This window comes from Octopus bimaculoides, chromosome 3 (assembly GCF_001194135.2).
Source record: "Octopus bimaculoides isolate UCB-OBI-ISO-001 chromosome 3, ASM119413v2, whole genome shotgun sequence".
In the NCBI taxonomy this organism is placed as follows: domain Eukaryota; kingdom Metazoa; phylum Mollusca; class Cephalopoda; order Octopoda; family Octopodidae; genus Octopus; species Octopus bimaculoides.
This window is the reverse complement of record NC_068983.1, coordinates 55032886-55046329: the sequence shown is the minus strand read 5'-3', so window position 1 is coordinate 55046329 and position 13444 is coordinate 55032886. Positions and strand designations below refer to the sequence as shown.

At 38.1% G+C, this 13444-nt stretch overlaps 1 protein-coding gene across 4 annotated transcripts in view; it reads right to left on the bottom strand.

The window, feature by feature from the left end:
* The window catches only part of LOC106879863 (dual 3',5'-cyclic-AMP and -GMP phosphodiesterase 11), a 237486-nt gene that overhangs the window by 19253 nt on the left and 204789 nt on the right, over positions 1-13444 (bottom strand). For all 4 annotated transcript variants that reach the window (XM_052966180.1, XM_014929579.2, XM_014929581.2 and 1 more), the window contains one exon: positions 6929-7016. In XM_052966180.1, coding sequence (XP_052822140.1) covers positions 6929-7016 — 88 coding nt within the window. The remainder of the gene's footprint in view (positions 1-6928; positions 7017-13444) is intronic.

Sequence of the window (13444 nt, the reverse complement as noted above, 5' to 3'; positions counted from 1 at the left end):
CTACTACTACTACTACTACTACTACCACTACTATTCTTCTACTACTACTACTACCACTACTATTCTTCTACTACTACTACTACCACTACTATTCTTCTACTACGACGACTACTACTACTACTACTAAGGTGGTGAGCTGGCAGAAACGTTAGCACACTGGGTGAAATGCTTAGTGGTATTTCGTCTGCCATTACGTTCTGAGTTCAAATTCTGCCAAGGTCGACTTTGCCTTTCATCCTTTTAGGGTCAATAAATTAAGTACCAGTTACGCACTGGGGTCGATGTAATCAACTTAATCCCTTTGTCTGTCCTTGTTTTGTCCCCTCTGTATTTAGCTCTTTGTGGGTAATAAAGAAATAAGAATTGTTATCATGCTGGACAATTTCTAATCCTCATTTTCTCAATTAGTGCTCTTTTGTTGCCCTACTGGTGCAGCTCTCTGGCTGGCCAGCTCCTGTCAAACCATTCAACCCATGCCAACATGGAAAACAGATGCTAAACGGTGATAGTAAATGCAACTGTCTTCAGTTCAAGTCAGTGTGGATGCTTGTGTTATGCATCTTCACATGAAACTGCCTGGGTAAAATGGTGACATTCTGCTGACATTCAATATTAACAAAATTATCCGAAATTTTGAAGAGAAGTGGAATAGCAAAAACTGAACAAAAGTCAACTAATGAGTCCACTAATGAACCTGAAAATCTAATTGGATTGACAACCATGCAGATGCTAGATACTGGCTTGTCTCCATCAGATAAATTTGATGCTTATAGTAAAATTTAAATGCACACATGTGCAAATGTAAATAGTCACAAATTATATATAGATGCCCACATTAAACTATCTAATGTCCACATTAAATCATTATTTAATATGCTAGTGGTTACCGGTTGCCTTTTTGTGTGGGTGTCTATACAAATACACCCATTAATTAGAAGCAACAAGGGGAGGGACGATGGAGGTATGATATAAAATGAGTTTCATGTGACAGCTTCGTATCATATTAATTGTATAGAGAATATTAATGTGTTAATGCTACAGGGGAAAATAATTAAGTCCATTAAGTTTGAATGCAAATTAATTTGGTATCAATCAAAATATAATATTCTCGGTATGAAATTATTACAAACAAACATACAAATATATGTGAATGTGTGTGTGTGTATTCATATATATATCAACATTAATGAGTGTTATACACTATAGACCTGGGTCAAACAATAACTCAAGAGTGAATTATGTCGGTAGGAACTGTACAAAGGCCACTGAGTTTGTGTGTGAGTGTATATGTTATGCAAATACACACAAGGCTTTGGTCAGCCTGGGTTACAGTAGAAGACACTTGCTTAGAGTGTTGCTCAGTAGGATTGAACCCCAAGACCACATGGTTGGGAAGCAAACTTCTAACCCACACAGCCACAACTCTGTGTGTGTGGTGGGGTAAACAGTACTTCATCCCATGTCTTCTTGGGTCTCCACTTCCAGATGGAACATGTGGAAGTGGAGACCCACAAAGACATAGGATGAAGTAGTGAAGAACGACCTCAGGATGCTGAATTTATCAGGCAAGATGACAAAGGACCAAGATGTCTGGCACCTTGCTGTACTGAAGACCCATACACCAGGAACTTGATTTTTGCAGGGTAATGGGTAGGGGGTTGTATGGCTCTGGGATCAAGCATCGAATGACTTATGAACTTCATAAAAGCATCATTCAGACAACTGATTATTAACCCATTTTTCTCTATGGACCCCTTTATCTATGAAACCCTTTGATTCCTAGTTTACACAGGTTGAACCTCATAGCCATTTGGTGCTTAAAAAATTCTATTATACTTTTATAATTAAATATTATAAGGAACTGCAGAAGTATAAACAAAATATTTCACATGAATTTTAACCATATATCATATATGGACCCCTAAAGGTCATATGAGCCCCAGTTGAGAACCACTGATTTGGAATACTTTCCACATTCTACAACAAGGGTATGATGGAATGTTGTTGTTGCTTTTGTTAATTTCCTGTCGTACAGTGTTCAGATCAGAGCCTCAGTATTTCTGATAATTGTTTTTGCATCTTTTATCTATTATTTTTTACTTGTTTCATTCAATGGACAATGGCCATCTTGGGGCACTGCCTTGAAGTGAGTTTTATTTGAACAAATTAACCCCAGTATTTACATTTCTGTAAGTTCTATATTTATTCTATCGGTCTTTGTTGCCGAACTGCTACAATATGGAGACATAAACAAACCAACACTGATGGCGAAGTAGTAGGTGACAAACGAACACACACACACACACACACACACACACACACACAACTCATTTCTACAGATGACTGAACTGGAGCAACATGAAAATAAAGGGTCTTGCTCAAGAACACAACACACAGCCCAGTCTGGGAATTGAACTCACTACCTCATGATTGTGAGTCCGATGCTTTAACCACTGAGCCATGCACCTTCACAAAGGAAATATTACCTTGTCTGGAAAGAGGTGAAGGTTGGTGACAGGAGGGGTACCCAGCAATAGAAAAATCTACCTCAATAAATTCCATCTGAGCCATGCAAGCATGGAAAAGTAGACGTGGGTGTTGGTTATGATGATGATAGTGGTGATGGTGATGATGAAGATGATGGGAGATTAGCAAAATGTTTTCCTTTCAAAAACAAAAAGAAAAAACTTTAAAAAATACACCTGAATAGTCTAGATATTTTTTTGAAAATTCATCATTTCATTTGTCTCCTCCTCTCTCTCTTTCTCTGATGCAGCGTATTGTTCATTGGTTGTGAAATCAATGCTGGAGCAATTACTATCACAACAGATGTAAGCATTGAATTAAGGAATAAACAGGAGATTAACTCAGATCCAACATCAACCTGCAGCTGCGGCTTACTCTATATTTTTATCTGATCTAATTATCAATTGACGAAGAGCTGGGAAGGAAACATTTTGAATAATCCTACTTTCTAAAAAAATAAAAAACAATATATATATATATATATATATATATATACACACACATACATATACATATATATATATATATATACATATGTATACAGATGCACACACACGCACAGATATATATATAGACACACACACACAGATATATATATATACACACACACACACACACACACACACGCATAATGAAATTAGCAAAAAAAAAAAAAAAAAAAAAAGAAAAAAATTGCTGGCATGTATTTTATCTCTAAAAATATTTAAGATATATATATGTGTGTGTATGGGTGAATCGTATACATATATGTACACAAATACACACAGAAACATACATATATATATGTATGTATTTATGTTTACACACACACATTTATTCATTTGTTTTGTAACACTTTTCTCTAAGCTAGCATGGGTTGTTTGAATATAATAATTTGTGACACTGTTTTTTAGCCAGGTAGCCAACCCCTGGCGCCAACCCTTATCTGTTTTACAAGTAAGGGATCACTTAATTCACACAATCTTAAAAGGAAGAAGCACCTGGATGGTTTGTTCACAGGAAAAACTTAGAAGGATATCACCATCATTCTTTGATACAAATCCACTTAAGTTTGCAGAAGAAAACTATCACAGACACACTAGTGCACATGTGCACACATCATCATTATCATCATCATCGTTTAACATCCGTTTTCCATGCTGGCATGGGTTGGACGGTTCGAATAGGGTCTGTGAATCCAGGAGGCTGCGCCAGGCCCCAATCTGATTTGGCAGTGTTTCTATGGCTGGATGCCCTTCCTAATGTGAACCACTAGTGTAGTGGGTGCTTTATACGTGCCACCAGCACAGGGGCCAGAGGAGCTGGCATCAACCACGATCAGATGGTGCTTTTTACATGCCACCGGTACGAGGGTCACAACTACAATTTCCATTTGATTGTAATTTGATTTGATATTGATTTTGATGTACTTGACTCAATAGGTCTCTTCAAGCACAGCATGTCGCTCTACAATCCAAGGAACTTTTGAGTGGGCTGGTTATGCGATGCTGGTGTAGGTTACAGCTGTGAACTCACTTTATTTGCTGGGTCTTCTCAGTTACAGCATATCTCCAGAGGTCACGGTCTTTTGTCATTGCCTCTGTGAGGCCTGACGTTCGAAGGTCATGCTTCACCACCTCATCCCATGCAGATATGTATATTGGCATAAAGACACACAAATATATGTAGATATGTATATTTGCATACACAAACACATGCACAATCAAAAGTGAGCTAACAAAAATAATCCAGAGTGGCCAGTGGCGTATATTTGAACAACATAGACAAATAATGGTATGTCAAACAGCATACAACAAAAATTCTTCATTTATTAAAATTAACTCTGCCTCCAGAGAATTTGTCATAATTACTAAATGCCAATTATGAACAGCTGCACCTCAGAATGGTAGATAATCTCTAGATTCGAGATTCTCTCCAAAACTGATATGCCATTAGGCAAAAGAACATGTTTACTGTCTGAAAATAAGAGGACAGCCATGGACACATGTTTCTAGTCATCATCAGAACACTCTCACATGCACACACACATATTTTACATATAGTGGGTTTTTTTCATACATAGTTATATATAGGCGTAGGAGTGGCTGTGTGGTAAGTAGCTTGCTTACCAACCACATGGTTCCGGGTTCAGTCCCACTGCGTGGCACCTTGGGCAAGTGTCTTCTACTATAGCTTCGGGCCGACCAAAGCCTTGTGAGTGGATTTGGTAGATGGAAACTGAAAGAAACCCGTCGTATATATGTATATACACACACACCCAAGGTGGTATCAAAATGACTGAGACTTTTGGCGATATACCTGTCAAGCCAAGTGAGACTGTAGTTATGGTCGATGCCAGTGTTGCATAACTGGTACCCATGCCAGTGTAACATAAAAAGCATCCATTACACTCTTGGAGTGGTTGGCATTAGGAAGGGCATCCAACTATGGAAAACCATGCCGAATAAGACTGGAACCAGGTGCAGCTCTCCAGCTTACCAGTTCTCAGTCAAACTGTCCAACCCATGACAGGACGGAAAACGGATGTTTGATGATGATGATGAGAAATATAACAGGATTTTCTGTAAACATCAAATGGTTACGAGGGTCCAACTGAGTGAAATAGAAATTAAAGGGATCCAGAGGTAAAAAAAATGGTTGAGAACCACTGAACTATGCCATACTTATTCCTATTCCCAAACCCTGCCACTTGTAAAATGAGAGGGAAAAAAAACCCCACTAAAACATTAGCTCTGTCCATCTTTAATCACAACCTCTGCCTCTACCACCCACATCTTGCTACTCCTCTCCCTCCTCTATCCGTCCACATCAAGATGCACTGTGAGCTAAGAAAATACTTAACCATATAATTTGTCGCTACGTATTTTGTATATTGTCTAGTTAAGTATGTTGTTAGTTTGCAGTACTACATGTCAAGTTCTCTCGTGTGTTGACATGAAACAATTAAGAAGTCACTCTATTCTAGAAAATGATGGAATTGGAAAAAAAATCCCCAGTTTAATCTCTTCAATATCCTGCTGGAAATTAGGACATATTAGCAGAAAATACAAAATATTGAGCCTACACTGCTGCTGCTGCTGCCACCACCACCACCACCACCAGCTGCCATTGCTAGCATCATCATCAAACATTCACTTTTCCATAACCACATGGAAGAGACCAAATTCATTGAGGCAGATTTTCTCCAGCCAGGTGCCCCTCCTGTTGCCAAACCTTACCTGTTTCCAAGCAAGGAAATATTTCCCCACAGCCAGATAGGCCTTTCAAGGAAAACTAGAAATGAACAACACTACTTTTACGACGATGATACTTGTTTACAAACATTACATGATGCCAAGAGAAAGATACACACACACACATGCACACACACGTACAAGCAACAGTCTCTTCCAGATCCATTTACAAGGATTTGGTCAGTCCCAAGGCAATAGTAGAAGACACTTGCCAAAGTGCCACACATTGGGACTGAACTCAAAACCACATGATTGAAAAGCAAGTTTCTCAACCACACAGTCAGGTAAGAATGAAAGACGGATGGAAAGAAAGGGAACCACACCATCTTCCCTGAGTACAACTGTCCATTAGTGGCTCGGCCTTACTTATTTCACTGCAGAAATAAGATTCAGTGTTGTTCATGCCAGTAAGTGGTGTAAATTTAGTTTAAAGAGCTGCAATCATGAACTGAAACTGTGTCTAGACTTTGTTTGATGAGAATATTCCCCACCTGACCTACTTTGTAAATGTTACTCATTGAGTACCTACAAAATGCCAAGACCACCTCTCTTTCTCTCTCTTTCTCTCTCTCTCTCTCTCCCTCCCTCTGTCTCTCTCCACTCACACCCTTTTACAGACACATACAAGTCATCATTTTATTACACATCTTCAAGTAGTGGATATCTTGTAGATCTGTCAATAGCAATTGAAATGTTCTTCACTTGAAGATGTAATGTAATATTTTCATTCCATCTTGAAAATGTAAGTATTTTGATGATGAAGTCATCAACTGCAGAGAGTTTACCATCATAATCTTAATTGTGTTAACATGCACTCTTCCACATTTGCATGAGCTGAATGGTACTTATGGAGACAGATTTTTCTTTTTTCTTTTTTACTGCCAAATGCTCTTCCTGTCACCAACCCTCACCTGTTTCCAAGCAAGGTAACAGTCCCCATGTCCAAACATGTTGTCAAAGAAGATTAGAAATAAAGGACACTGCTTGTATAACAGTGACACTCGCTTACAACTAATACACAATGTCAAAACAAGGACGTAGTAATACACACACAGACACACAAATTTCCAGACACCCTCGCCCACATCACTACAACAGCCACAACTAAAAATTTACTGGAAAAAACAGAAATCAATAAGAATTAATGAAAGAAAGGAAGAACCATTTACCTTTGTGTTTAGAATCATAATACACTGGTCAAAATGATGATGTTCTAATGTAGAGGTAGAATAGAGCTGGGCCAAAGGCGTCATGGCTCTGGAGAAAATAATAAAAGATAAAAAACAAAAAGATAAAATTGTAGATTTAAAATCATTTTAGACACAGATGACCCATTGGTCATGCACCTTCAGCCCTGCTTAATTTTTATTGTTGCAGTGCGCCTCCTCATTCCCCTTATTGTCTGCTCTCCAAACAATCTTATCAAATGCTCCACCACTTACCCACTTATACTTGGAAGATCTTGGAACTAGTAACCCTCTTTGACGATGGAATTGGTAATTACCAATATCTTCTATTAAGGATCTTCCTCAATTCTTCCTCTCTGGAGATGGACTATTCTTTATTTCTTTTATTTGCTTCAGTCATTTGACTGCAGCCATGCTGGAGCACCACCTTTAGTTGAGCAAATTAAGCCCAGGGCTTATTCTTTGTAAGCCTAGTACTTATTCTATCGGTCTCTTTTGCCGAACTGCTAACTTACAGGGATGTAAACACACCAGCATCGGTTTTCAAGTGATGTTGAGGGGGATAAAAACAGAAACACCAACATATACACACACACATGTACATACATACATATATATACATATATACGACAGGCTTCTTTCAGTTTCTGTCTACCAAATCCACTCACAAGGCTTTGGTTGACCCGAGACTATAGTAAAAGACACTTGTCCAAGGTGCCATGCAGTGGGACTGAACCCAGAACCATCTGGTTGGTAAGCAAACTACTTAACACACAGCCACTCCTGTGCCTATTATATAGAAAGCTTATCTTTGCTGAGAAATGTACCATATATACAGGTGTTCTAGAAACAGCTGTAAGAGATTATCTGCACACCTTCTTACTCCCTTCTTTGTATAATACATTCAGCTCCAACAACTTAATTGTAACAACCTTACAATTATGTTACAATTGTGTTTAACCCTTTAGCATTCAGATTACTCTGTCAAATGTAATACTTTTTCACTCAAATTGTTTTGAATTAACCCTTTTGATACCAATCCGGCTGAAACCAGCTCTGGCTCTGTAGTACAAATGTCTGGTTTTCATAAGTTTTGAATTTAAATCTTCCATCAAACCTTAGTCACAATTTATATTCCTAACACTAGTTTAATGATAACTATGTTATTTTACTAAATTCTTTGTTATATTTAAAATTAACTGGAAGAAATACAGAACATCTCAACAAAAATATGGCAACAAAAGGGTCAAAGTTGGAGAAAGAGAGAATAAGGTGGGCCTTAACCCTTTCGATACCAACTCGCCTGAAACCACCTCTGTCTGTGTAGTACAAATGTCTTGTTTTTATAAGTTCTGAATTAAAATCTTCCACTAAACCTTAGTCACAATTTATGTTCCTAACACTAGCTTAATGATAACTAAGTTATTTTACTAAATTCTTTGTTATATTTAAAGTAATTGAAAGAAACACAGAACATCTCAAAATAAATACAGTAACAAAAGGGTTAATCATGCATTAATTTACAGCTTTGAGATTTCAATGATGTGATTGTTTATTTTCAAAATGTCAATACAGGTTAGGTGAGGGGCTAGATATGGCTAGTTCAAATATAAAACATGTAGAATATCTGGGCTGGATATGGTCAGTTTAAACACTAAAGGGTTAAATTATAAATTCCATGCTTTAAACTGATACCAACTGTTTGTCTGCTCGTTCTTTCTTTCTACGATACATATACCCACTCACTGATAACCATCTCATAGCCATCCATTGCTAGACAGCTACAACACCACTTTTTGGTATTAGTTGCAGTTCAAGTTGGAGTTTTAAGTAGTAAACCAGCCCGAGCACTTATTTTATATGCCTATTACGTTACGTCATTAGATGCAACTTTATCTGTACCCTATATCACATGTTTTATTGCTTTACAAAAGAACATTTAAGAGTTTGTGGATGAGCTGAGTCTAGGAGATAAAAGGATAGGATGTCATGGCTGGAATGCATTCAATCATATTTCTGGCTGGGAGCTTAAACAACAACAGAACCTAATGTCATAACACCGCCTTGCTGATCACTATCATCATCATCATCATCTTCATCATCGTCATACCATGTATTCCTTATTGTTTCAGTTCGGTTAGGTATCAATGACTATAATCATATCGGTATTAATTACACAGATATATGATTCATTGCTGGGGTGTTATTAACAAGATGTGACAGGCAGACAGCACTAATGGCTGTGAGGGTGCAACGATAGACTTGATGATGATCATGATGATGATGACGACTATGGTGGTGGTGATGATGATAGTGCTGCACTGTTGGTAGAGGTGGTGGTGGTGATGATGATGATGGTGGTAGAGATGATGATGATGGTAGAGGTGGTGGTGATGATGATGGTGGTGATGATGATGATGATGGTGATGATGCTGATGGTTATGATGATGATGATGGTTGAGATGATGGTGATGATCATGGTAGAGATGTTGGTGGTGATGATGATGATGATGGTAGAGGTGATGGTGGAGGTAGTGATGATGATGACGATGGTAGAGGTGGTGGTGGTGATGATGGTAGAGATGATGATGATGATCATAGAGGTGATGGTGGTGGTGGTGGTGATGATGATGATGATGAAGCCACCTGTTAGCCATAGTGATGATGACAGTGGTGATGATGACGAAGGGGAAGATGACAATGGTGAAATAACAATACCGGCAAAAAATAACTGACTCTAAAGACAACGTCACGGCTGAGTGAATAAACTTCATGCAAACCAAAATGAAAACCTGTTCTGTCCATTTTTTTATCTGTTATCTTTTACTTGTGTAGGTGATGAAAGTGTGGCCAAGCTGGGGCACTGCTTTGAATAACTTTTAGCTGAATGAATCAGCCCTAGTACTTGTCTTTTATTATTATTATTATTATTATTATTATTATTATTATTATTATTATTATCATTTAAACCTGGTACATATTCTATCGAACTCTTTTGCCAAACTGTAAAGTTACAGGGAGGTAAACACACCAACATTGGTTGCCAAGTGGTGATGAGGGACAAACAGACACAATGACACACGTACATAGATAAATATATATATATATATAAATGAAGGGCTTCTTTCAGTTTCCATCTACTGAATCCACTCACAAGGCTTTGGTCAGCTCACAGCGAGAGTAGAAGACACTTGCCCAAGATGCCATGTAGTGGGACTGAACCTGGAACCATGTGGTTGGGAAGCAAACTTACCACAGCCACACCTAGAATTTCAGTTATTTAATCAAATGACCCACCTACTAGTTAAATTGATAGGTAAGTGGCTGAATATTCCACAGACATCCTTGACTCTCATACTTTTAATTCAATTCTCAGTTTTTATTAGTATCATAGAACCACAGGTTCAATCCACCCAATGAGGTTCTATACTGTTACCATTTTCCCAATTTCATGGGAGAGTTAGGATGTACTGATGTGCAAATTATAATATGAGGGACAGGAAATAAACTAAAAATTATATAAACCATATTGTTACATTTGGGGATGGTCATTTTGCCAATAAACACACACACTATTTATTTGATCTTCACATTAGCTTTATTATCATTGAGTGAGAGAGCAATGAATGCCATCAAAGTGACACTAGGGTACACATATACAAAGCCCATGACTAACTGTCTGATAAGGGTACATCAGGCACATACATCACAACCATATGTGCGACATGAGGACCCCATATCAAGATAAACAGTGTATGACCTCGCAGGTGGGACCTAGTTAGAATTTTCTGATTGAGTAGCCCATCCTGCTCAATAAGTCCCTAAATAAGGATGGTTTAAGGATGTTGAATGAAACACCCATGTTTCCAGAGGTGAATTATTCAAACCCCAAAGAATTCCTCTTAACATATGGCTATAACGCTCCCCCACTATTTCTGCTAGTGATCAGAGATGCACATATCGTCAGCCACTAAGGGACATGCTTAACTGATTATGGTCAAACAACCGACAAGCAAATCTGTGGTATTGAGCAGAATATTTGCTGCAGCCCACCTTTTATACCATGCTGGCATGGGTTGGATGGTTTGACCAGGGCTGGTAAGCTGAAAGGCTGCATCAAACGCCAGTCTGATTTGGCATGGCTTTCTTAAGCTGGGTGCCTTTCTGAACGTCAACCACTCTGAGAATGTGCTAAGTACTTTTATGTACCAATGGCACGGGTGCCATTTGTGTGACACCAGTATCTGCCATGATTGTGATTTTGCTCAGCTTCTTCTCAAGCACGACATAATACCAAAGGTTTCGGTCGTTGCCGCCATGATCGTTTTGAATTAATCTGGCATTATCTTCTAGCCTTGAGATTTCGATTATGCGGCTGTATATTTTTTAATTAACATTGTTGGGCAGGTGTGAGAAGCTAGATCTGACCAGCTTGAACATAACAGGTCGAATATTTCAGCTGGATATGGCCGGTTTAAATGTTAAAGGGTTAAACATTTGTATAAACAGTTGCCACAGAATTGTGTTTCTTGAAGTTTTTCTGAAACATGAAGCAAAATGCATCTGGTTGGTCAGACTGTCCTGCATAATTGTGTATGGCTCATAACTCAAAGTGAAGTATCAAAATAATTAGACTTCTTTCATGTCTTTGTTTTTCTCCTATTAATATACACAGATGTTGTTTCTGTAAGTTAATGATGATTAATGAATTCTTGTTGGCAAGTAGAACATGCAAGCATTGTTTCTGTATAATATCAAGTTTACCATTTAGAGTTTAAACAAGTGTAATGGGGGAAACATTTCGTAACTTAAAACTCACACAAGACTGTATTGTGTTTGTAATGAAGACACTTTGTAAGTGACCCTGTCTAATGTGATTCAAACAGGTGCTTCCACAAAGAGAGGACAATTCGGTCACTGCAGCATACAAGGGCAGTGCTTTAACCCTGTCATGCTGTGTTTCCACTGTAGTGAGAAGAGCTTAAATGTCACCTCTGATAAATTCCCACTGAAATGGTAATGAACAGCACATATAGAAAAAGAAGATAAAATGCTAAAATTAGACAAGTGACCACATTGCTGTTTCATAGTCAAGAGTGTTTATGACTCATTGTTAATGGTATCCCCCATAGCTGTGGTTTACTTGTTTTAAATTACTCTTTTACTTGTTTCAGTCATTTGACTGCGGCCATGCTGGAGCACCACCTTTAGTCGACCCCAGGACTTATTCTTTGGAAGCCTAGTACTTATTCTATAGGTCCCTTTTGCTGAACCGCTAAGTTTCGGGGACATAAACACACCACCAACGGTTGTCAAGCGATGTTGGGGGGACAAACATAGACACACAAACACACATATATATATATATATATATATATATATATATACGACGGGCTTCTTTCAGTTTCCGTCTACCAAATCCACTCACAAGGCTTTGGTCGGCCCGAGGCTATAGTAGAAGACACTTGCCCAAGGTGCCACGCAGTGGGACTGAACCCAGAACCATGTGGTTGGTAAGCAAGCTACTTACCACAAAGCCACTCCTAGGAAAAAAAATTAATTTTGCAATGAAATAAATGTGTGATGAACCCAGCACTTTGTCTTATAAATGACCAATGCCTAGATTCATTGCAGCTGAGGAAATCATTGATATTTAATCTTCGGATGAAGAGTTTACCCTTACACTGACAACGAGAGTGATTCGGACAACCAAACTGGCGAAACTGATGAGGAAAGTAGAGATTCAGGTGAGCAAATATGGTAGCAAAGAGACAGGCTTATTACTGTTATTCTCCTGATTTTTAGTCCAGGTGGAGGGTAAATTTAGACACAGTGGCCCAGGTCTAAAAGAATTAAAAGTGACAAGTTACTGTTCAGCCCCAGACTGGCTCTAAGATCTTTGTTCAAACCTTAACCCAGCCATGACCATCCAGTTTTTTTCCTTAGGTATAGTGTATTCATATCTATTTAGTATTAAGTGTTAGAATAAAAATACTCAATACCATGGTAGAGGTTCCTTTCTACCCTGCTTGGCACCTTTAAGTACACAGGATCTTCAGGCAAGTGATGAATGGAAAATTGATTGGGTTTGCACATTCATGTACAGTTTTCTAATGATAAGATGTGATAATGAGAAGAAAGTACATTTTCCTCCATACCCCCTCCCTATTTTTATACTTTCCCTTCATCATCACATGCTGTGATTAGAAAACTATATACAAATGTGCAAACTCAATCAATTTTCCAGTCACAACTTACCTGAAGATCCTGTGTTCCTACAGGTGAAACTCAGAGTAACAAGAAACTGATTAAGCAAAATGAAAAAAAAAATGAATACACACGCACGCACGCACACACACACACACACACAATAGTGCTAATGCACGAAACTCTTAGCACTTGAGTCACTATGTCGTTTATACTAAATATTAATAAAAAATATATATATATATGTTCATGTTTTGAATTCAATTTTTTCTGGTGCAATATATATATATA